Source organism: Lemur catta, chromosome 7 (genome assembly GCF_020740605.2).
Source record: "Lemur catta isolate mLemCat1 chromosome 7, mLemCat1.pri, whole genome shotgun sequence".
NCBI lineage: Eukaryota > Metazoa > Chordata > Mammalia > Primates > Lemuridae > Lemur > Lemur catta.
In genome coordinates, this window is record NC_059134.1 from 94,389,301 (window position 1) to 94,414,947 (window position 25,647).

Below are 25,647 nucleotides of genomic sequence, written 5' to 3' on the forward strand. Positions count from 1 at the left end.
GCATCTCACTTTGTGGGAGTTTTTTGTTGCTGTTGCAAAATGTGGCACTTAAGAATAACTTAAACAAAAAAATCTTTGTGAGTTTTCAATAAGAGTCTAGACAATGTAAAAATTTCTGAACTTGGGATGGGGGAGAGGGGTAAGGCTTAAAGTAAAGAAGAAATATTGCCAAAAATCTTTTCAATTTCAAATCTAAAATCACTAAAAAGCACTAAGTTTCATAATTTGTTGTGTGCAAGTTGCTCTGCCTGTAAAATCATCACATATGGTAGGTATATTGAGAGGATATGACAAGGCTGAAGGAAGGAAAATCATTACCTTTTTTGAAAGCTAAAAAGTTTTCCATTTCCTCCATCCTTAATCACTACCACCTCCTCGCCCAATCAGTGCCAAAGATAATGATGAACAGAAACACCCTCTTCTGTCATTAGTGTTCTCAGCAAAAGTACAAGCTCTGAGCCTCCCTTGGAGTTTCTATGACTAACCTTGACCTAACAAACAGTCCTGTCAAATTGTGACCACCCTTCCAATCAAGTCATATTTTCAGATCCCAAATTAGTTCTGGAACTTAAGTGTGATTCTTAGTTGGTAACGATATACCGTAAGCTTACACTTTATTTAAGCTCTAGTGATGATTAAAAAATCACTATGTTGAACAAATTCTGGTTCCAAGACAGTAATATTATCTGTGTGGAATCCTGTTCTGTCCTCTCTTTGTTCTAGTTTAGTTGGGGTCTCCCAACTGTGAGGTGGAATGAGGGAGAGAAAGTTAACTGGGTAGCTGTTGTGTGTAGGGTACTGCTCCCATCCGCTCCCCCAAAACACACACACACACACACACACACACACACACACACACAGTCATCCCCACAGCTGTAAGAACTAGGCAGCAGCTAGTTCTAGTAGGAGGTAAGTCTGCTCTGGCAAATAGCTAAGGTTTAGAAAGAGTCGGGAAAGAAGGCAAGAAAATATTTCTAGCTCCCTAGGGACAGACATTTTGCAAATTTTATCCCATCCCATAATATAGAAAATAAGCCATCACCTTTCTGAAAGCAACTTTTTCATATCTCCACAGCAGGCCTCATGCAAGAAGGTTAAAAAGATGGCCAAGGAGCACACCCATCCAGCAGTTAGCCCATACCTGTAGCTTTTACACCTCCCTCTCTGGACTATGTCTTCACTCTAAAAAAATCAAGGAAAGAAAAATAAGTGGACCATACCTACTACACTTCTCATGACTTCAGATATGTAGCCTCTTTCCAAAGAAAAGCCTGTGTGTCACCATGGCAAAAGACGAAAATACAAAAGTACTCCTCCTTCTTCCATTTTTTTACACAATACCTTAAAGATAAATTACATTTAATAGCTCCAAGCTAATTTTAAAACGCCGTCAACCTAAAAGACAGAGAAGTAAAAAACTGAAAAGCTGAAGAGACTTGCCCTCAAATGTCACGAAAAATAGCAAAACAATGACTAGGATTTATGAGGTTGAATTTCAGTACCAGGTGACCAAAACAATCATTTTTAACATCTGCTTTTGGAGAGGAGACTACAAAAAAAGCTAAAGGCTGTATAATTCTTCTAGCAATTAAGGATCATGTTATTAATGTGGAGAGGCCACCACACTATTTCCCCAAAGCAACCTTCCTGAACAGGTAGGTGCCTGGCCAGAAACTCCTCAAAGGCAACCAAGTTCCTGCCTCTGTAAATGCATCTTCATGGCTCTAGGGTGGTGGTGAACCACTGAAACCAAAAAAATCAGAAAATGGAGAAGTTAACTGGAGGTAAAAGCAAACAGAGAAACCACAGAACCAATTTGTTTTATTTTTGAACTTTATCGAACAATCTTGCAAGTAAAGATTGATTCTATAAAGCTGCCCAAATTCCTGCAAACTTCTATTTACAACTCCTGCCAGCTGTACTTTTGTCTGGCCCTAGCTATAGACAAAGAACTGTTCAAAGTCATCAAGGACAACAATGTCTATGTTGGAAATTATAAGAATTCTGAAAGACAACACCAGACCCAGAACTAACTTATGAGACATCATACCCTCCTACGTTCCCTAAAAACAAAGATGTTTCTTAACTGGCACAAAATTGGTGCTCTAGGCCGTGAGTACAGTGGCTCACGCCTATAATCCTAGCACTCTGGGAGGCCAAGGTCGGAGGATCGCTTGAGTTCAGGAGTTTGAGACCAGCCTGAGCAAGAGTGAAAACCCATCTCTACTAAAAATAGAAAAAGTAGCCAGGCACAATGGTGCACCCCTGCAGTCTCAGTTACTTGGGAGGCTGAGGCAGGATGATCGCTTGAGCCCAGGAGTTTGAGGTTGCTGTGAGCTATGACGATGCCACAGCACTACCCAGGGACACAGAACAAGATTGTTTAAAAAAAAAAAAAATTGATGCTCAAGTATTTGACTTTTCATATGGACCTAATTAGTTCCCAATTTTGCTAGTGATATAGTGGTACTTCAATAATTTTAAAGAAAGCAAAGTCTATACTAACAAAAAGAATTTCTAAATGCATTTAATTGGACCTGCCTATACCATCAAAAGTTACTAAGAGGAAAGGAACTTCCATTTACTAAGTTTATAATACTCATTGAATCCTGTATCATTATAACCATTTAAAGTGGGCACTACTCTAAGGATGTAGATGTTTAGGAAGGTAATCTGCACGTGGCCTCTAGGTAGGTCTGTCTCTCTTGAGAAATGTGACCATAATCTAGGAATTACCAACTTTAATTGAGGTGTTGTGTCTTGAGAGGGCTCTGGAGTAGTGGTTACCTTGCAGAGTAGGGAGCAAGTTAAATTTCTACTTGTTATTCTGGAAAATATAAAGCGCAAAGATACGACCAGGGAACCAGGTTTCCCAAAATGTTGCATGGGACAGAGTTTGAGAAACAGTGCTATTATATGACTGGTTCTTATAGTCATCACTTCTACCCTGTGAGACCAGACTCAGACTGCATGCTAGCTAGTAAGGCAATCTCCAAGATAGAGCAAAAAGGAAGGCCTGGGGTTGTTAAGAAAGACCAATATGTGAAAGAATAAGGGATACATATCTAAGTCACAGAGAACACAAGCAGCTCTGGGAGGAGGGGGTGCGGGCAGCAAGAACACAATAATGCCTAGCCAAGAGAAAGACAAAAATGAATTCCTTTTAAAAAAAAACCCTACATAAATAGGATATTAATTATCCTACTCCTAAGCCGCCCAAAGACTTTTCAAAGGAAAACACATACACCCACAATAAACAACACGGTATTCCTCCACACAGGCCCTTGTCACCTGGAGGACAGTGGGTAGTCCAACATACAAAAAGGTATTTTCTTTAAAAGCTTTGTCTTCCTAGCTTTGCTTTTCCTGTTAATACATCCTGCTGCCTATTCTGTGAGAAAACAGAAATGCTTTGGGGAGAGAGGAAAGCTGAATGGAAATTAAAAACTTTAGGTCTGAGTTTTTTACGTCTTTCATTTCTGTGGGGAACCAAAGTGCACAAGTTCTGTGAGGAAGCCTCAATTACATTTGTACTGTATTTCCTTGGAGCAACACAGACATCTGTTTCTATGAACGTTATCTCCACCTTTCTCTATCACCATGCAGGGACCAGGAGGTATACAGGTGGTTCCAAAGAGGAGTGAAAGAGCTAAGGGGGAAAGGAGCACCAAAAATATAAGGAATGGGGAAGGGTGGCCAGAGCAGGATAAAGGGCAAGCTAGCTGAGGGTAACAAACAGAATTACCTGCTTGTGATAAATGTTAAGATGTTTTAGGCCGGGCGTAGTGGCTCATGCCTGTAATCCTAGCACTCTGGGAGGCCGAGGGGGGTGGGGATCGCTCGAGGTCAGGAGTTCGAGACCAGCCTGAGCAAGAGTGAGACCCTGTCTCTACCAAAAATAGAAAGAAATTATCTGGCCAAGTAAAAATATATATAGAAAAAAATTAGCTGGGCATGGTGGCGCATGCCTGTAGTCCCAGCTACTCGGGAGGCTGAGGCAGAGGGATTGCTTAAGCCCAGGATTTTGAGGTTGCTGTGACCTTGACGCCACAGCACTCTAGCCTGGGCAATAGAGCGAGACTCTGTCTCAAAAAAAAAAAAAATGTTTTAAATAAGACCTCATATGAAGTTTTAAAATTGTACCTGAATGATAAAAAAGCTCTCAGATCCCCTACACACTTCCTTAGAGCAAGGCAAGGTAAGAAACCCTTTTTTGATCTCACAAAGAGTTTTCTGCTGGCCTACAGTCTGTATGCTGAGTAAATGTCAAAACACTGTCCTTCCTAAGAAATGGGCACTGACTCAGTCATCATCAGCAGCTCTTACACAGCACACACAGGATCACAAACTCCAGAGACAAGGGCTGGTGGTACAGTGATGCTCAATGACCTATATAAGTCCTTACCCCATGCCTTTGGCCTCACTAGCAAGATTCACTTTTACTAATAATTGTTAGTGAACTCAAGACTGAGTGACCCTGGGGAAACTATTTAACCACTGCTCTGCTTATCTGTAAAATGGGGATGAATAGGTGGATTAAACAGATCCTGTACAGTACACAATAAATCCCTTCCTTCGAGTCCCATCATTCCCCTTCCACTGCAATAAGCTGCGCTATGTGGAACCATCTAGGTCCTGTACCTCACCAGGCTTAGTTCTGACTTGTCTTGGTCAGCACAGATAAAATTTAACAGTTTCTCTGTGACACTTGCTCTTTGGCTACTCAGCTACTTTATTTCCATGATTAGGCTTAAGTTGGGGGCTTCTAATAAGTCATCTATGTGTGTCCTCCCCATGACCCTAGTAGAGAAGTTTATAAATAGACCTTAATCTCATCTTCTCCACACTGGCCAGTATGCTCATCCTTTCTATAGTGGCAACCATTTTCTCCTCAGCTTTTTATTTCACACTGTGGTAGAAAGCATATAACAGAATTTACTCAACTGTGTATAGTGTCAAGTATATTCACACTTGTTGTGCAAGGTGGCAACAATTTTTAAAACTTTCCTTTTCCATTAGCATCTTAACTTCATACCTTTAAGACCTCTTGAGAGTTGCAAGAGGTTTATGAACCCTACACTACCTTATGCTAAACTGTGTGAAGATGGACATGTGGGGTTTCCTGAGGAGAGAATCCCCAGCTTTCATGAGATTCTCTAAGGGGCTCACAACCATAATTATAATGGTCCCCTTTGACTTCCTATACTTCCCCTTGAGGAAAAGATTAGATTAATCTAGACTATCACTAAATCATCTAAAAGTATAATTATATTTTCTCCAAACAGATTTTAAACAGTTATCCAGTTCAGTCCTTATCACATATATGATACAATTGGGAGAAACTTAATTTTAACCTCATTTCTAAATTTTTGTTAATGAAACATATTTCAACTGTCACCATTTTGTAAATGAATAACAAGTCCCTCCTTCTCATTTATATTCATATCCTCAGAACACCTGGAATAAAGATAACACATTATCAGACTTTCAAATGTTGAACTGAATTCCCCAGTTTATCTACTGTAATTTGTAAAGTTTCCATGAACATTCTCTGTTTTCCCCCCCTTTTTTTAGAGACAAGAGTATTGCTCTGTCACCCCAGGTAGTGTCGTGGTATCATCATAGCTTACTACAATCTCAAACTTGTGGGCTCAAGTGATCCTCCTGCCTCAGCCTCCTAAGAAGCTGGGCTACACGCGCATATCACCATGCCCAGCTAAATTTTCTATTTTTAGTAGAGATGGGGTTCTCAATCTTGCTCAGGCTGGTCTCCAACTCCTGAGCTCCAGCAATCCTCCTGCCTTGGCCTCCCAGAGTGCTAGGATTACAAGGCATGAGCCACCACACCCGGCCTCCATGAACATTTTCTTCAATTGAGACACATTTGCACATAAATATTTGTACTTCCTGGTTTAAAAAAAAGTTTGTCCCCCCTTGATATTGTGGATACTTGGGTAAAAGCAACATGGCAAACAGCCCCCTCTTTTTCACAGAAGTAGTATTTATTAATTATTCAATCTCCTTTAATTTTTCTACTTCTTCAATTTAAATTTTTTATTTTTACACATTTTGGTTTTCTACCAGGATTTTTTCTATGCATACACACACTCAAATATATAGAATTATCAAATTCAATATCATACTGTATTATATTATATTATTATATAACCTTTTTTTTACTTAACAATTATAAACATTTGCTTTTGAGCAGCCTATTTAAGGATCTAAGTTGCAATTGGCCTAACCACTTGACTCTGCCAACAGCATCCTTGCCTATACGTCACAACCAATAAATATAAACATCTATTTAACTGGGCCCAGTGCACACACCTGTAGTCCCAGCTATCTGGGAGGCTAAAGCTGGAGGATTGCTTAACAGGCCTGGGCAACATAGCCAAATCCCATCTCAAAAAATAATCTAAAAATTTTTTTAATTGCTAATTTTTGACCTCTTAAGAGAAAAAAATATACAGAAAAATTTCTCAAAAAAGTAGTACACAAAAGTTGAATGGGGGTCAGGCGAGGTGGCTCACACCTGTAATCCTAGCACTCTGAGAGGCTGAGGCAGGAAGATGGCTCAAGGTCAGGAGTTCGAGACCAGTTTGAGCAAGAGCAAGACCCCATCTCTACTAAAAATAGAAAGAAATGACCTGGACAGCTAAAAATATATATAGAAAAAAAAAATTAGCCGGGCATGGTGGCACATGCCTGTAGTCCCAGCTACTTGGGAGGCTGAGGCAGGAGGATTGCTTAAGGCCAGGAGTTTGAGGCTGCTGTGAGCTAGGCTGACGCCATGGCACTCTATCCCGAGCAACAGAGCGAGACTCTGTCTCACAAAAAAAAAAAAAAAAAAAAGTTGAATGGGAATGGATGAGTTGAGCTCTTTATTCTCCTTCCTCTCTGATCTGTCACCTCACCGTGTCCTATTTAGTTATATGATTGTTCCATGACTATATCTGCACCTAAATAAGAGGTCATCTAATCTGAGAGGCACCCTATTTTGGAGGCACACAGGTGAGGTAGACAAGGAATGCAAAATCCATTTTTAAAAATCTCTTTTCCTACTTCCTCCCCAAATGCCCATACTTTCAAAGTAATGCTCAAATCCCCATTAAATATTCCTCCTCTCAACCCCATACACCTCCCTGGGGTGGGGGGTGCGGGTGGGGGTGGGACAGGAATCTCATTCTTTCTACAGCTCCTCCTGTTTCCTTCCCATGGCAGCACTGTCAGTACTGGGCAAAAAATTGCTGGATGTAGCAGGAGCAATTTACATACGGTAGCTAAGCTAATGTGCAGCTTTCTCTGAACACAATTACTAAGACTTCTACCTATCTTTCTAGGTTGAACAAAATGTTCCAGGCACATCAGCGTGAAGTATTTGCCTGGTGCCTTCTTCCTTCAAAGATATAGGGAATGATCTTTCAAAGAAGTCAGAAGCAGAGGTGGCAAAAGTTCCCCACTGTGGAAGAAGTGGAGGCTCTGAAGCCACACAGGGGGACCAGCTACAGGGACTGTGACACCAGGCAAAGGACCTAATTCAAACACAAGGGTTCAGTCTTTTGACCTTTCCATAATATTCATGTATCACTTGCTCAAATTTGGCATGTTCGAAGGCCACCAGTTCCTCCTTAGTTTCACTGCCCTGCCATAAGGCCAAATCTGTCTCAGCTAGTGAGTCACTACTGCTCTCTCCAACTGCATTTTGATTTCAGCCCACTTGTGCAGCTCATCAGGGCTGCACCATATGTTAGTACCATGTAGGCAGAATGTGACTAATTTTTTTCTACAACACTGTCAGAGTTACTTTTAAAATTACCTTATAATCTTGATGTCTCTGAAGAGTCATTATAATATATAACCTTCTGGAAATGACTTTGTAATTATTTTTCGGAGTGCTCAAAAGAGATTCTTCAGCATTTTTACTCCCATTTTTCAGATACGGGAACTAAAGTGAAGAGAATAGATTAAGTGACCCAGGTTCCACAACCAGCCACTGGGACGTGGACTCCCCTCCCCCCCAGCGAGCACAAAAATGAGGTTTATTGAGGAGAGAAAGATAGGATTATAGGGCAAGAACAAGCTATAGGTTTATAGAGCATGGTACATATGCCACAGATGATGACTGGACCCACTGTCACACCAAAGGGAGAGCCAAAGGAAGGGCAAAGAGAGATTGGGACTTGGACTTTCTTAAGGCATAGTGAGTACTATGGCTGGTAAAATAAGTCACAATTTGTAAAATGCTTTTTATTGGGAAATTCAAGTATTATTTTGCTTTTATTTTTTTAAGGTGATTAGTAAACTTTAGATATCACAACTACCTGGAATTTACAGACTAATTCTGATGATCAGATGGTCTCATGATATCCATCTAAGTAGCTGTAAGAGAAGAGGACTGAATGGGCCATGGATCACAAATGTTTTTCTAATTGTTAGAGATCATAAATTAGTGAAATTAATACTTCAAGAGTAAAGAGAGATGTCCTAACAGATTCAGCTACCACCACCAAATTCCCCAAAAGTTATTTTAAAAAAAGGAAGGGCTGCTTGCTCCTACCTCCTCTAGGCAACTTGTCTCTTCTCCGATATTAATAGTTGTTAGATTTGATCACTAAGCTCATCTCAAGAAAGTTTTTTAAATCTTCCAGGTATTTCAGGTCCTATGTTCATTCTGGTAACTGTCTAGGGTGGTAGTTTGCTGTAGCCTCCCCCCCACTAATAATATTCTTCAATAGATCCAATCACTTAAAAAATAAAAAAAGGGATTGTATCTCATCAATGTTGAAAATTTCACATGCCCACATATGCAAAGGGAGCCTTTTTAAGAACATTGCCTACAACAGCAAAATCTGGAAACATGCCCATCAAGTGGAGACTAGTTAAAATAATATATCATACAACAGAACACTGTTACTAATAAAGAGAATAAGACAGCTAACTGATCCAGACATATAAAAAAGGACTTACAAATGGCTTGTATGTAAACAGAATTTATCTCTGGAAGGATCAAGAAATTATGAATAACAGTTGTAAAGGTGGAGTAGTGGCTGAATTGTTTACATGTCAAAGTTAGCTAGTCTACAGAAATTTTTTAAAAGAAAACTCTTAAAAATAGCACAAAGTTGGGGGGGAGGGTGTACACATACATAATAAGTGCGATGCGCACTGTCTAGGGGATGGACACATTTGAGGCTTTGACTGGGGGGGAAGGGCAATATACGTAACCTAAACTTTTGTACCCCTACAATATGCTGAAATAATAAAAAAAAAAAGAAAGAAAGAAAGAAAGAAAATAGCACAGAGTAAAGAAAAATCCCAACTTCGTGCTCTTCATGCTCTGTTCCAAAACAAACATTTTGATTTTGTATTTTCTTTTCCTGCTTTGCCTGAAACTTTTGTGTAGAAACTGCCATTTTCCAGGAGAACCAGCAGTATATCACACGTGAGCTTGTTCATCACACCATTTGAAATTATCCCAGCAACGCAACTGACATTCATGCAGCTTGGACTGCAAACGTTATGGATGGCCTATTTTACAAAGTTTGGAGCTATTTTCAATCACTCAACTATATATCTATGTGTACATTTTCTTCAATCAACCTTTCCTGCCAAGGCAGAGTGCAACATTAGCTGGATTCCAGTAAGAAAGGCAAGGGACAGGGTGAGATAATATGTCAAAACAAGTTCTATAAATACAGCTTTTGGCCTAGTATCTCAAAATGGAATCAAAACAGCTTCAAGCTTAAACAGAAAAACCCTACAGTCCTGCAGTATCTTACTTGAAGGCTCTACAGAACGGAAGAGGCCAGGGATCTGGAATCTTGTTTATCACACAGTATCTTTTCTCCCTCTCCCTAATCTCAGAGGAAGGTTTAGATCCAATTGCAAGCTTTATCCTTCCAAACCAGCATCTCCCCTGCCTCTTCCCTTATCTTACCTCCACATTACCCAACACATCAATATCCTTCCTCTCACTGCGGTTGCCCAACACACACAATATACAACAGTCCTTCCACAGCACCTAGCATCTAACTTCTATCATCTCCAAAATCCTTGACCCAGCAGCCAAGAACCCTGCCTGTACCATCTGCCCCAACCTCACCCCAAAACACATGGGCACTCAAGCAGGATACGTCCATATGGTCTTGTCTTACGAGCTTTGTCCTGTTCTATAGAGAAGTAGGAAACTTTATTCAGTCTCTTTCTGTTCTTAATTTCTTAATTCTACAAAACTAGAAACAAAAACCTTTCTGTGGAGATACTTACTGAGACAGGTTATATGTCAGAAAGTACAAAAATTACACCTCTGCTTCAGTTAGTCAGGGAGTATTTTGGCAAAGCCTGCACAGCACTGGGACAAATTCTAAAGATGTCTTTATATTTCATCACTTCAGTGATGAAGTGACTTCAGGCCAGGTGCAGTGGCTCACACCTGTAATCCCAGCACTTTGGGAGGCCAAGGTGGGAGGACTGCTTGGGGCCAGGAGTTTGAAAACAGCCTGAGCAACACAGCGAGATCCCTGTCTCTACAAAAAACAGAAAAATTAGCTGGGCATGGTGGCACACACCTGTACTTCCAGCTACTTGGGAGGCTGAGGCAGGAGAATCACTTGAGCCCAGGAGTTTGAGGTTGCTGTGAACTATGACGACACCACTGCACTCTACCCCAGGCAACAGAGCAAGACCCTATCTCAAAAATAAAAGGGGGGGGGGGACTTCAATTATCATGCTTTCGTCACTCTCCAATTGTGCTCCTAAAAGTGCTTCTTACATTTAAATACCTACTTAAATGATCTGTCACCCCCTTCAAATCACTCCTTAAAAAAATCTTAACTGTTCCACAAAATTAAACTTGTCAGTGCTTTGATTCCATTTTTACGAAAACAGGCTCCTCAGAAAATGGGAGATCTATCAATCAAAAACCACCCATCTTTAGAGAACATCTACTATACACCCAGAACAGAACTAAAGAGGGTATTTTTAAAAAGGCCCAATCCCTGTTCTTAAGGAGGAGCTTATGGTTTTGTTCAGAAAATGTGACTTGCACTAGAAACAAAATCATGGGACAGGCTGGGCACATTGGCTCATGCCTGTAATCCTAGCGCTCTGGGAGGCCAAGGCGGCAGGATCGCTTAAGCTCAGGAGTTTGAGACCAGCCTGAGCAAGAGCGAGACCTCATCTCCACTAAAAATAGATAAATTAGCCGGATGTGGTAGGGTAGGTGTGTAGTCCCAGCCACTTGGGAGGCTGAGGCAGGAGGATCGCTTGAACCCAGGAGTTTGAGGTCGCAGTGAGCTATGAAGACGCCACTGCACTCTAACTGGGGCAACAAAGTGAAACTGTCTCAAAAATAAATGAAAAAATAAATAATAAAATCATGGAACAGCACATATCCAAGGGAAAGTGTTGCCATAAATTTGAGACAAAAAAAAAATCTCAGGAGAGCTGATTCTTATTTCTCTGTCTAAATCAAATTTCTGTGCTATTTAATCATAGTGTCCGTGACAGAATATTTTTGCTACCCTCCACTGACCAACAATTCTCCATCATCACTTCTTTTCAACAGATCTCTCTATTTTCCTGTTACATTCACACAGCTTATCATTTATGGATAAGGCAAAACCTGCTGGTTCTCCCCTCTCATGCTCCTCCTGTGAAGGCATCTCCAGATGTGGGGTGCAGGAAACAATAGTTAAAGAAGCTAAAATTAATTCTGCTCTTGACATCTTCAGTAAATAGCCTGGTACTAACAAAGACAAACTAGTAATTTTGGGCATGTCCTATGAGCTTGTTATTTGGCTTGCTGCTCTTTATCATCAATAAACAAACTAATACAGTTGACGGTGACCTATAAAACCAAAATCATAGTCATTTTCATAAGGAAATTCTAAAATGAAACTGGGTTAGACTGATTCATAATTCACTGATCCCAAATAATATTCTAAGTGTGTTAATAACATAGGCAAATATTTACTGCATGCCTATGATATACCTGACACCCAGACTGCCACTTATAAGTCAAATAACTTTGGGCAAACTGTTTAACTTCCTTTTTTTTTTTTTTTTGAGACAGAGTCTCGCTCTGTTGTCCGGCTAGAGTGAGTGCCGTGGCATCGGCCTAGCTCACAGCAACCTCAAACTCCTGGGCTTAAGGGATCCTACTGCCTCAGCCTCCCGAGTAGCTGGGACTACAGGCATACACCACCATGCCCAGCTAATTTTTTCTATATATATTTTTAGTTGGCCAGATAATTTCTTTCTATTTTTAGTAGAGACGGGTCTCACTCTTGCTCAGACTGGTCTCGAACTCCTGACCTTGAGCTATCCACCCGCCTCGGCCTCCCAGAGTGCTAGGATTACAGGCGTGAGCCACCGCACCCGGCCTGTTTAACTTCTTTATACTTACCTCTGTATCCTCATGTGGGGAATGGTTACAAAAACAGTATCTACTTTATAGAGTATGTGTTAGGATTAAAGGCTTTATATCTATAAATCATTAGAACAGTGCTTGGCACACAGAAAGTATTTGCTATTATTATTCCAGGCACTAAGCTTGGTGCCTATGGTGGGAGACAATGAGTCCTAAAAAGTTTTAGTTTTTGACACTGATTGTATCTTTTCGAAATGGGGTACCTGAGATTACAGATGGAAATGTTTCCTATTAGAAGGTGGGAGAGAAGAGTAGGTAAGAAGGCAGTGACAGGCTAATAGATCTTCAAACTCCAACAGGCCTGTCAACGTCCGGTATAGGTACCCTCCTCACTATGGAATACTGAACCATTTATTCTAAGAATATTTATTTATTAACCTCAGCACAGCAAAAAAGGATTTGTGGAAGCTTTCAAAATGGATACAATGGAAAAATATAAACCATTGAGACCAGGGAAATTATAAATTTTTAAAAAGGTCAAGAACAAAGGGAAAGCTTCAATACAGATGTGCTAAGCACAGTGTCATTTACCAAGGCTGAGCTATAAAATCAAAGAGCTGCCACCGATTTTAATCTCCAAATACCCCTACGTAAGGTGCACAACCTTTCATAGTATAAATGGGAAAACATTAGTAGGGCAGTGAAATAAGAAGGGCACTAAGAATAGTCAAGGAGGGGAAGGGGAAGCTGATATAATGCCACACTCGTGGAATTTTAGAAAGTCATTAAAGTATGCAGGCTCCATGAGAGACTCAGCACCAGGTCCTAGACTCTAAACAAACACATACATTCAAAGCTAACAATGGATAGGTTACAGAACAGATTCCTAAGTGATTCAGAGCCAGAACACATCAGCAAACAGTGACACAGAACTCTGCATCCACACCACAGAGCCACAGGAAGAAGCTGCCTCAGAGGTGTTTCTTCAGCATTTAAAGTCTCTTCCTCCCTTCATCGGCCATAGTTACAAATAGCATGTGCAGAGAACTGTCTCATCCCCAACTCAGCTGACAAGTTCTATTCCCAACTCTGCATGCTTATGACTCATGGGGAAGTGGGGGAGGGGAGTAAAAGGAAACTGTAAAACAAAGAAACAAGCTGGAATTTAGACTTAAATTGATCAAGAGTGAGGAATCCATCTGTTTTTAATCAGAATATCTCATAACAAACCAAGAAAAGAATCCTTTGAAAATACAGTAACAAACCCAGTATCTTTTGAAAATAGCCTGAAATCCATCTACATGTCATGTCCCCTACTATTCCTTAAATAGACATGACACCAAAAGGCATTACAAGGCCTCTGTAAGGACAAACTTTACAAAGCACTCAATCAGCGCAAACGTAACACAGGTTGCTGCGAAGCCCAAAGCAACAGGGCATTCTCCACCGTTCCCTTTCCAGCAATCAGTCAAGTCAACAGGCTTAACCCCTACTGCACCTTCTTCCAAAAAGATGTGCACTAAATCATTTCTTAAGGGGCGGAGGATCTCTCATCTTTTTCTACTCAAATTTTATGCCAGGAAATTTATGTGCCAGAAAATGAATTCTGTTCCACCTATAAGAGCTGATCTTTGTGACCTGTTAAAAACAACAACAACAACAACAACAACAAAAAACCAACAACAACATAAAAACAAAAACAAAGGGGAAAAAACCACTACTGCTTCAATGAGATATGTTTTGAAGGGAACCCAAAAACCACTTCTGACATCATGTTTATCAGTTTGGCACCCTCTCCCCAACATGTTATTTTGTTAAATAATAAAAATCTTATCTTCTCACCCTATCGTTGAGATTCTGAAGCATTCTCTACAATTTATAATTGACAAGCCTAAACAAACCAAACAAAAAAGACGAACAGGTCACCTCTTTCACTTGAAAACCTCAGTCCTCCACAGAAACGTACACAGACAGACAGATGGACGCACGTAAGAACACAAACTGCGAGCCCTGGCTGCGTCCTGAGCAGGTCTGAGCTAGTGTGGGTACGCAGGGCAGCCACACGGCCTACCACTCCTGCTGTTGCTGTACAAATATAGAAAGCTGAAAAGTGGAACAGCAGCTTCAGCAGAACAGATTCTGCTCCATGCTCAGAGAGGGAGGAGCAGGGAACTGAACAGCTTTACCCATACATGGTTGCTGAAAGGGGGCCATTAGTGAAAGCCCAATTATCTCACACACATGCATTCTGCTAACATGCTCCAGACAAAAAACAGAAATACACAGGCTGGTACTTGAAGTAAGGTTTAAGAGATTCTATTTCAGTCAAGGAACTTCCCAATAATTTCAGTCACTTACACCAAGAATACCTCCACCATGGGAAATGGAAAGACACTAAAAAACTTTACTAGGTCAGATTCTTACTAGATCAGCAGTAGCAATGAGGCTCAATTTATCATTTAAATCCTAAAATTTAACATGGAAAAAAGGTTAGCCCTCATTTGTGTGAATAATCCAAACCTACACTGGCCCTTTGGTCTTTTCAGAACTCTCAAACTATGTTTCAGGGTCTTTTTCCCCCCAGCTGACACAAGTTAAAATAAATTCTGATGTAATTTTTAAAATATATTTCCCAGGGTGCTGGCTTATATAATCAAAAGCCAAGTATTTATGTTCCAAAAATTATTTTACTTAAAATGATTCATTCAGATTCATCTCAATGTCAAGTACACGAAAAGCTTAATTTCTGACCAGAGTGAATTCTCCAATGATTTAAAATGCATGGTTGATTGGCTTAAATGATTCTATTCTTCAGCTCTTATTGAATAAACCAAGTACTTAGTGTGTACTTTTTATGTCTTTAGTCAGCATCATAGAGGCTGTAGCAGAAATGAAAACCATACTATCACTATCACTGACCTCCAATCTAGTTTCTAGATAAGATTAACACATGAGATAATAAAGGCTGATGGTACATGATGACTGGGCTAAGATGTGAGACACACAATATAAACGCTATGCACATCAAGAGAACAGAGACTGAAGAAAGACAGATGTAGACCTTCTTGTATGGGTCCCATTTACCAGTACTCGCACAAAAAGTGCTGCAATATCTTAAGTGGGAGAATACAGGATCTGGACTAGATGATTTCTAAGGTCCCTCCATTTCTAAAATTCTTTTGAGCCTGTAATTCCAACCTAAAATGTTTCTCAGTAGTATGCGATTAATACCACACTACTTATGGAAGCAAAATTATAGTTTCTGCCTATTTTAGAGAAAATATATTCTAAAGAAAGATAAAAATAAATTCAGACCCATAACTCAGCATCTACTCCAACATCTCTCACATAACACTTTCATGAAAATATTCTTTCCATCTCAGACATTTCTATTTAGCCTTTTGAATAATTTTAAACCACTATCAAAAAAAAAAAAAAAAAACCCTGCCACACGAAACAAAATGGTGGGACTAGAAATGCTTATGCTGATGTACTCTGAGATCTTGGATTATAAAACACTGCTAAATTAGTTATCTAGTCATCAAAGGGAGCTCCAGAGAAAAGCATTGTCCAGCTCCTACCCATCACTGAATTGTCTGGTGGATATGTGTGTGCAATTTCAAGCTGATGGGCCATAAATACAAAAATAGACTACGTAGCTCTCCGGCAACACACTTTCCCTAAAGCTTAAAGAAAAAACCAAAAATTCCTACACACCAAATTCTTAAGATATAAGTGGTCCACCATAAGTACTTACTTTAAAAAAATATATGTATATGCATATATTTTTGAGACAGAGTCTCATTCTGTTGCCCAGGCTAGAGTGCCATGGCATCAGCCTAGCTCACAGCAACCTCAAACTCCTGGCCTCAAGCAATCCTCTTGACTCAGCCTCCACAGTAGCTGGGACCACAAGTGTGTACCACCACACCTGACTAATTTTTACTATTTTTAGTAGAGACAATGTCTCACTCTTGCTCAACCTGGTCTCCTGAGCTCTAGCGATTCTCCAGCCTCAGCCTCCCAGAGTGCTAGGATTACAGGTGTGAGCCACCACACCCAGCTTACTTTAATATATTTTATCAGCAAAATTAACCATTTGAAATTTTGAAATTTTCTCTTTGCCTCTTGTAGGTAATGTGGTTAATAATAAGCAAATACTACTAAAATGATACCAGACTGGAATTCTCAATCCCATTACTAAGATCTCCTAATACAAGGCAAAGCCGTGTCTACACCCTGATGTACTGGAAAAAACACAGCAGGATTCCAATAATACAGGCACATTCATGTCCCGCAAAACAGACATGCAAGTATTCAACATGTTACTAAAAGCCTCTTAACTGTATATAGTGGCTTATGTATTTAAAATTTTAAGAATCCTGAGCAGCCCTGTCATAGCAACTTTGATTTCCCAAAGAGCAGCTTATAGTAGATTAATATACTATTTTTTGTATAAGATCACACCTTTAATTACCTACATGTACTTCACTAAGATTACTTATGTGAAAGCAACTAAGTAAAAATAAAGAACACAAAGCAAAACACCACAATTATATACATCAAGGGTGATTAATTTAAATCAAAATCAAATAAACCTTAAAGTCAAAATGGCTATAAAAACCTAGAGTATGGCCTTTGGCAAGTCATTTCTCCTCCTTGGTCTGTTTCCTCAAGTGAAAATTGGGACTTGAAACTTTGGTGTGGTTGGAGGCAAGAAAGAAAAATGAGATAGATCAGATCAGGGCCTCATATCTACGGTCCACACACCTATGGAATCCATAGACATCTCATAAATTTTGAAAACTCTTTTATGTGTACAATTTTATATATATGCATTTATTTTTATTTTTTTGTAGAGACAGGCTGGTCTTGAACTCCTACACTCAAGTGATCCTTCCATCTCGGCTTCCCAAAGTGTTGGATTACAGGTGTGAGCCACCACGACCAATCCACACACAAGCATTTATAGAGAAGTGGACCCATAGCTTTTGCCAGATTTGTTAAATGGGATCCATGACCCAAACTAAGTTTAAGAACCCAAGACTAAATAATACACAGTTGTTCCATCTCTACCATCCTAACATCTCCTCTTGTATCCTGGTGCATAAAGAAGGTAATCTTCATGACTACACTAAAATTAGCCAGGTGTGGTGGTACATGTCTGTAGTCCCAGATACTCAGGAGGCTGAGAGAGAAGGATCGCTTGGACCCAGGAATTTGAGGTTACAGTGAGCTATAGTTGTACCACTGTACTCCAGCCTGAGTGACAGAGTGACCCTGTCTCTTAAAATAAATTTTAAAAAATTAAAAAATAAAATGTCTGTTACTGAAACATTTAAGCCTAAAATTTTTAGGTTCTCATGGCAACCTAAGTCATCACACTGCACATACTGTATATAAAGCTCATATTTAGAGGCTTAACTAGTAAACTCAAAATGTGACATATGTGCAATGTGGGCGACAACATTATTCTGGGAACCTTAACTTTAAAATCTTCCAAATTTTATTTTGCAGCCCCAAAGATGATATAATAGAGTCAACTATGCAGAAGGTGCAAGCTCAAGGAAGAAGAGGTACAAAGAACATAAATAGAAGCAAAGAGATGAAAGATAAGAAAATTAAGGCTATCAGAAAAAACTTCTGAACATGGCTCTCTCCCACTGTGAATCAACCTGTAAATGGAGAGTTAAAAAACAAGACTGCTAGTGAGGACATATATCAAGATAGCATTTGCAACACTTTTTAATGTAGGCCCAATCAAAAGAGAACATGGACACAGACTAGACAGTTTGGCAACGTGGCACTGACGCCAAGGCAGTCTAAAGAGGATGGTGTTTTCTTTCCCTTTTCTAGGAGCTCATGGAATATGGCTATTGAGCATTAAGAAACAATATCAGAGCCAAAAGAATGGCTGTGTGGCATGGGAATTGGGAAAGGGGGACTAGACTGAGGAAGACAAAAAAATAAGGACCACAAACCTAGGAGTTAGGAGATGGCAATCTTTTATGTTACATCATGGCTCATGAATCAAAAATACAACATCCAGTTTTCTCATCTACTAAATGACATGTGGGAGGACACCTCCAACTATCTGCCCATAGGAACTCCATTATGATCCATGCATGTCTTTTGAAAGATGAAGATGCTATGAATGCTACCTACCTTAAAATGACACTTTCATGCCACTTCTGTTAGGGTTAAATTACTCCTACCTTTCAATAAAAAAACAAACAGGTAAAGCACACAATGTCTTTCAGTGCTGCTAACAGATATGTCTATCTTCCTAACTCTCTCAAAGTTAAAAACTTCTGGAATAAGAGAGTTTGCATTGCAGAGTAAGAGTTAAAAGTTATACCACCACATGAAAACAAGTGGTTACAAAAATTATTTCATTACTGTGTAAGATTGAGTATCAATAAGCAAGATAGATACAAGAAAAGAGCCAGATGTGGTGGCTTATGCTTGTAATCCCAGCACTGTGGGAGGCTGAGGCGGGAGGATCACTTGAGGCCAGGAGTTCGAGTCCAGCCTGGGCAACATAGCAAGACCCTACCTCTACAAAAAATAAAAAATTAGGCAGGGGTGGTGGCACACACTCGTAGTCCTAGCTACTTAGGAGGCTGAGGTGGGAGGACTGCGTGCCACCATACTCCAGCCTGGGCAAGAGAGCAACACCCTGTCTCTAAAAAAAAAGTCAATTAATTAAAAAAAAAAAAGCAAATTAAAAAAAAAAAAAAGATACAAGAGCATAGCCTTTGAAGTGAGATGACTCTGGTAGCCCAGTCCTATTCTACTACTTAATAGATGGATGCCCCAAGTAAGTTACTATCCTGAGGTTCCTAACCTGAAGCTTCCTTATCTGTAAAATGGTGGCAATGCAGCACCTTCCACCACCCCAATCAATGTAAAGTCCAACAGAGCTAGTTCCTTTCATTACACTATAACCTAATATACTTTCTTATCAAGGAAAACTTTATACAAAGAATTTTTATGTAAAAATTCATTGGTCAGATTAAGAACCATAAAAACAACTAAATAATAAATGTTTTAGAGAAAATGAGGGAAAGAGGAACTGTAGATGGGGCTAGGATTAGAGACTGCTTTCAGAGCCATGGCACACCTGCTAATGACTAAAATATTTGGTCACCTTAATTACCTTGGTCATGAAACTCCAGAATATTAAAAACTCAGTCACATTTTTATTAAAGCATTCTCTACTGACTTGAAGTCAAGACAGCAAAAGACTGCCAATAGTATTTCCACTTTGATTTTCTGGTAAGACAGAAAAAAAATTAATATTGGAGCCAAAATCTCCATTTTGAGGCATGGCAATTTCTTTGGGGAAAAAAAATCTGTGGTTATGTTATAAGAAACTGAAAATATCTCTGTATATCTTACTAGAAAATACACATCTGTGCTTTGCTTATGTTAAAAGGTATTAAAAAAAAACCTGAGCTAATAACCTTAAATGTTTACCTACTACTACCTTTCAAGCAGTTCTGAAAGAGAAACATGAAATAAAACCTGAGGCACCCAATGAAAAGGCTATTAAATGAATGGCACACTGAGCAATGTGACATACAAAAAATGGACCTAAAAATCCTTTTTTGGTGTATATATAATTAATAACCACCAAAATAAGGTTGGTTTTGAACCCAAACTCACTTTTGTATAAGTGTACCTACTCTAAATAACAAAAGCATTCACAAACATACCATAAAAACACTAAACAACTTGCCAATTTGACTTTTGATTTTGCTTTAAAAATATTTTTGAGGCCTCTTTTGACACGCTTTAGCTCACAATCATCTCATCTTATTAAGCACATTATAAAATACTTTAAGTTCAATATAGCATTTATCATCATGTCTTACCTCCCACCTGTTAAAGGACTAGCTTGATCCAAATATGGCATTATTTTTTCAAAGTTCTAGAGTTTAGGCATGACATAATTCCTTTAAAGAATTATCTGTCTTGTCATGACTGACAAGCATGACTTGAACGAAGATAAAACAGGCTAATGAAAAACGTTCGAATTATTCTGATTTACAGAGCTCTTTTATAAGGGGAGAAAAACAATGTGTACAGCTTTAAAATGAAAAATCCATGTAAAACTATCTTCTCTTTGAACTCCAGCAGTAGGGTTTTTACTAATTAGACAAGTAACCTCCAGCAAAGGGAAGAGGCAGAGGCTGCCTGCCCGCCCAGGAAGCTGTAGAAGGGATTCCTTCGCTGGACTGAAAGTTTCCCTGCATGACTTCTAAGGTCTTTTCCTAACCCCCGGAAACTGAGATTTCACTATGAAATGTAGAGGCAGGGGTAAATCCAACATGTGGGTAGAGACAACAGAAAAGACTGCTGAGAAAATTAAAAGGCCTGGACTGGAATCCTGCTTCTGACACTATGTGAACTTAAGACGTTTCAAGGCCGGGCGTGGTGGCTCACGCCTGTAATCCTAGCACTCTGGAAGGCCGAGGCCGGTGGATAGCTCGAGATCAGGAGTTCAAGACCAGCTCTGAGCAAGAGCGAGACCCCGTCTCTACTAAACATAGAAAGAAATTATCTGGCCAACTAAAATATATATAGAAAAAATTAGCTGGGCATGGTGGCGCATGCCTGTAGTCCCAGCTACTCGGGAGGCTAAGGCAGTAGGATCACTTAAGCCTAGGAGTTTGAGGTTGCTGTGAGGTAGGCTGAGGCCACCGCACTCACTCTAGCCAGGGCAACAAAGTGACACTCTGTCTCAAAAAAAAAAAAAGACGTTTCAATTCCCTCATTTGCAAAATGAAAGGATTAGAGAAGAAAAACCTCTGAAGATTCTAACATTCTGAGCCTATGGCTTACTTCCTCTTCCTCCTATGCCTGCCTTGGCCGCCCACTACCTTCCCACTGCTGCACCTTACCATAATTAGGCAACTTTTTAAAGCTTCCAATTAATGGAATACATAAATTAAAACCTTAAACTTTCTTTTCTATTTCTGGCTCATTGCAAATGTGCAACAGCATTTTATCAAGGAGTAGTTAATGCCACACAGTTCTTGATATGCTGGTTTTTCTTTGAACCCCAGTGACAGTTACACAGTGACAAGTTGTAAGCAAGGAGCTTGTTACCATGGGGACCCACTAGGATTCCTGGGGGTGGATCCTGCAAGCTTTTTTTTGGTCAAAGCATTTTTTGATGTTCTGGATCTGGCAATTCAGAAGGCTGATCTAATTTTTCTTCAGCAAGCTGCCTCTAAGAAGTATTACCACATAGTATACATTTCTGAAGAAATATTAACTGTTTTAGTGGCTCTCTCCTGTAAAATAAATATATTCAGATCTTAGCTTGACAGTAGGGCAAAATAAATTAATTCAAGTCTTATTCTTTCCCCTCTCTATCCATAAAAGCAATCACATAAATACAAACTCAACTGAAGTGTCAACGGCATATGTATAGTATTATTTCTTTCCAGACCACCATACTGTGTAAATTATATTTAGTATTTTTCCTATCAAGATTCAAAGTTCTCCAAAGTTCAAGAAATTTCAGCTTCTCTGGCCGGGAGTGGTGGCTCACACCGAAAATCCTAGCACTCTGGGAGGCCGAGGCAGGCGGATTGTTTGAGCTCAGGAGTTCGAGACCAGCTTGAGCAAGAGCGAGACCCTGTATCTACTAAAAAATAGAAAGAAATTAGCTGGACAACTAAAAATATATAGAAAAAATTAGCCAGGCATGGTGGCGTATGCCTGTAGTCCCAGCTACTTGAAAGGCTGAGGCAGAAGGATTGCTTGAGCCCAGGAGTTTGAGGTTGCTGTGAGCTAGCCTGATGCCATGGCACTCTAGCCAGGGTGACAGAGCGGGACTCTGCCTCAAAAAAAAAAGAAAAGGAATTTCAGCTTCTCATGATTATGTTAGAAACTTACCACATACCAAATACAAAATTATAATATTAAAAAAAACTGGACTAGAATAAAGAAGTCTAAGTTCACATTCCAAGTCTGTCTCTGAAATTACTGTCAAAGGTGATGTAATTCAGGGAGATGAACTGCCACTTCCCAGCTAACCGTGTGCTGCCACTCAGCTCCCTGGAGACCAGTTCTCTTAGAAGATATCTTCAGAAAACAGATCATTTACAAGTCATCTGTGGATCTGGTTTGTTCAGAGAAGTAGAACAGTAAGAATTCAAAACAAAACATTTTTTTTAAGTTGTAAGCTCCATGGAACAGGGTGAAGTCTTTCTATAGATCTAGCTTAGCCCAGAGCAAAGTCATACCAGACAAATGAACACAAATAAAAATAGCATTTGATTTCATAGTAATAATCTAGAACTCCAGCTATCCTATTGTGATCCACAATAACTTGAAAACTATAAAGTACCTGGAACAAAGCTCAAGAAGTGTCCCTATACTCATTTTAAAAGCCTTTCATTGATCACAAACTAAAAATTATTGAAAAGTCCTAAATATAAATGCCACTTAAATAAAATGTGGAAAACCAAATTCACAACCATTTTATAAAAGGAAAACAGAAATCTCTCACACAACAAAAGGGAAAAAAATGGCTCTAAGGAGATAAGATATACTGTTAACTAAATGTAGGCAATGGGCATCAACATATTCCACAAAAATATTATGTCTAGTTTTGCTGTATTTATCCACCTAAGTCTTCCTGTAGGTCCACAAGGGTTTGTTTTAAAATAATTTCCCAACCCCATATAACCCAAATTAGCTCAAGAAAGAGGTTTGCAAGCTTTTTATTTAATTGCACTTGTAAATGTACCCAGAGGCTATTAAACAGAAATAGCATACAATAAAAACAATGAATATATAATAAACATGGTATCTTTCCACGATTATTTACCATAAACTTGAAAGCGGAAGTAGGAAAGACAAGCCCAGAGGATAGTTTGGCCACATTAGTTTACTATCAGTCTAGAGAAAAAAGGAGACACAGATGCTACAGGGCATGAGAGGAGGCAAACTCCTGGCGCTTTATTCGTTTTTACTACTGGTTTACAATTTCCTTGATTTTATTTGGGAAAGCCTGTCTTGGCCCAGAAAAGCAAAAGAGCACAGAATGCCAGCAGTATCAGGTTCTCCTTTTCTTATTCTCTGCAGCTATGGAAAACAGAGCCAAATCAGGGTTGTCTAAGAGCCTTCTGACTTTGCTCAGGCAATATACAATATGAGGTTTCAAGATCACCCAGCTCCACAAAGGCCTTTATAGTACAAATCTTAACCAACATAATGTCTTTTGATGGAAAGCTGCTTACATTTTTTCTAGAAAACTCCTTGGAGCTTTAAAGTACTCTATCTTCAAAAGACAATGACTTACACAAATTCATAGAATTTCAATTTAAGTTTTCTTCCTATTACTAGCCTTTAATACTGAACTGTTTCTAAACATAAAATGCCATTCGAGCAGATATGGAGTATTCAACAGTTACCGAGTATCTGCTTCATACAAGGACCCAAATCTTAGTAAGCACTATCGACTGTAAAATTTCCTCTATGCACAGCATTCAGTTTAACACTATACACACACTACATGAAGGCATGATATTGTTTACACACATACTTGCAATCACTATTTGGCCTCTGATGTCAAATAATGTCTTCTAGCTTTTTTCTACCCTACAAATCTATTCCTTCCTGGTTGTATACAAACCCAAATCTCAAAGCTAGCTCTTGTCTCTTTTTAATTCCTGCACATTAGTATTGTAGGGAATTTTTATATTTCTCTAGAATAAAGTTCTTCAACCTAACAAAACCCAAAAGATCACAAGAGAAAAAAAAAATAAAATTAGAGGCACTAAACTGTCTTTCTCAGAGCTTCCCCCGCTCCCTCATTAACATTTCTCAAAGAGAAAAACACCACTGTGATGCTCCTATTACAGATCATTCATGAAGTTACTAACTCAGCTGGGACCAGACAGACTCCATCAACTGGGCACACAGCCACTCACCATTACCCTTTGTTTAAAGTCTCAACTGCCATTCAACCCACATTATTGTGTTCCACTCAAGCCTATCAACATTTTTGTTAAAGAGGAAACAATCAGGAGACTAAAACAAATGTATTACTTAACTAGAAATGAAGAAAAGACTGAATCCATATGCCTCACAAACAAAAATTCTTTAAAAATGATGGCTCACTTTAAGTTTCCTATGTGAAACAGCAGTATTATTTTATCAGTCTTGTATGCGTAAAAAAACTAGTTATAAACAAATAATCATTAAAAACATGTTTAAAAAAAGAAGAAAAAAACCTTCATAATCTTGATCTGGCAAAGCACCAAAGAGAAGCCTTCTATACACCAAAAACAACAACATAAGTAAATGTTTATACTGCAGAAGGAGCCAAGACCCCCTGCAGTCTTTTGCCTGGGGTTGGGGAGGCTGCTGGGGAAAAAAGGGGCAATCTTCCAAAGAGCTGTGATCCTTGACCTATTCTAAATTTCAAATAAATTGCAGAAGTGCTATGCAGACCTCTGTACTAAGTCTTAATCAATGCTCTTTTGGTTGTAAATAACAGAAACCACCTTCAAACTAGTTTATGAAAAAAGTGGAATTAATTGTAAGGATACGAGAGCATCTCAAGAAACCTCAAACAGGACACCTTGAAAGCCTTAAGGCATCCAGGTTTCTACCCTGCTTGGGGATGGCTGCCCTCTTCCCAGAGCTGCATTTCTCATCTACGCTTCTTTATAGATGAGTCAACTTCTCTTCTCCCTCTCCAAAGATTGGCATTCACTGCTTCTATGTGTATGAACTTGGCTGCATGCCAGCACCTGAGTTTATATGTTGGGAGTTCTCTGAATTTGGGTGACCTGTTTGTTCCCTAAAGATGTGAATTTCAGTTCCAATCTCAAATTCCTAGGAGAAACTGATTTGCCCAGGTTGGGCTAGATGTCCACTCCTGGTCCAACAAGTGGAGCGGGGTCACAGGGTATAATTAGGGTAGGGAATACATGCCCGAAATGGATATGCAATATATTAAGCAATGAGCCAGTTTCCATCCTTAAAAGGCTCAAAATCAAGAAAAATATCATGAATAAAATACTAAATCATATCCTATTAATTTGGTATTGGAATGAATGGACAGGAAAAGCTTCACAAAAAAGGTTAGCTGTGCACTAAAAGATAAATAGGAATTGAATCATAAGCAAGGAAGGGCTGAAGAACATTCCCAAATACAAAATGTGATGTCTGCTCCTCTTGCTCTAGCCATCTAAGAAATACGGACGTAAGGAATAAATAATCTTGTACCACATAAACAGCTTCCAGTG

At 39.3% G+C, this 25,647-nt stretch overlaps 1 protein-coding gene across 8 annotated transcripts in view; it reads right to left on the minus strand.

The window, feature by feature from the left end:
* The window catches only part of CELF1 (CUGBP Elav-like family member 1), a 69,960-nt gene that overhangs the window by 35,208 nt on the left and 9,105 nt on the right, over window positions 1–25,647 (minus strand). For 3 of the 8 annotated variants that reach the window (XM_045558046.1, XM_045558045.1, XM_045558050.1), the window contains exon 2: window positions 1,142–1,182. The exons of 1 other annotated variant lie outside the window; for it this stretch is intronic. Coding sequence is in view for 3 of the 7 variants with exons in the window: in XM_045558048.1 (XP_045414004.1) it covers window positions 1,142–1,182; window positions 7,820–7,849 (71 nt within the window). In the remaining 4 variants the exon portion in view is untranslated. Of the gene's footprint in view, window positions 1–1,042; window positions 1,118–1,141; window positions 1,183–7,819; window positions 7,920–25,647 lie in introns of those variants that run through there. 4 more of the 8 variants (XM_045558048.1, XM_045558044.1, XM_045558051.1 and 1 more) reach the window with 3 other exon arrangements.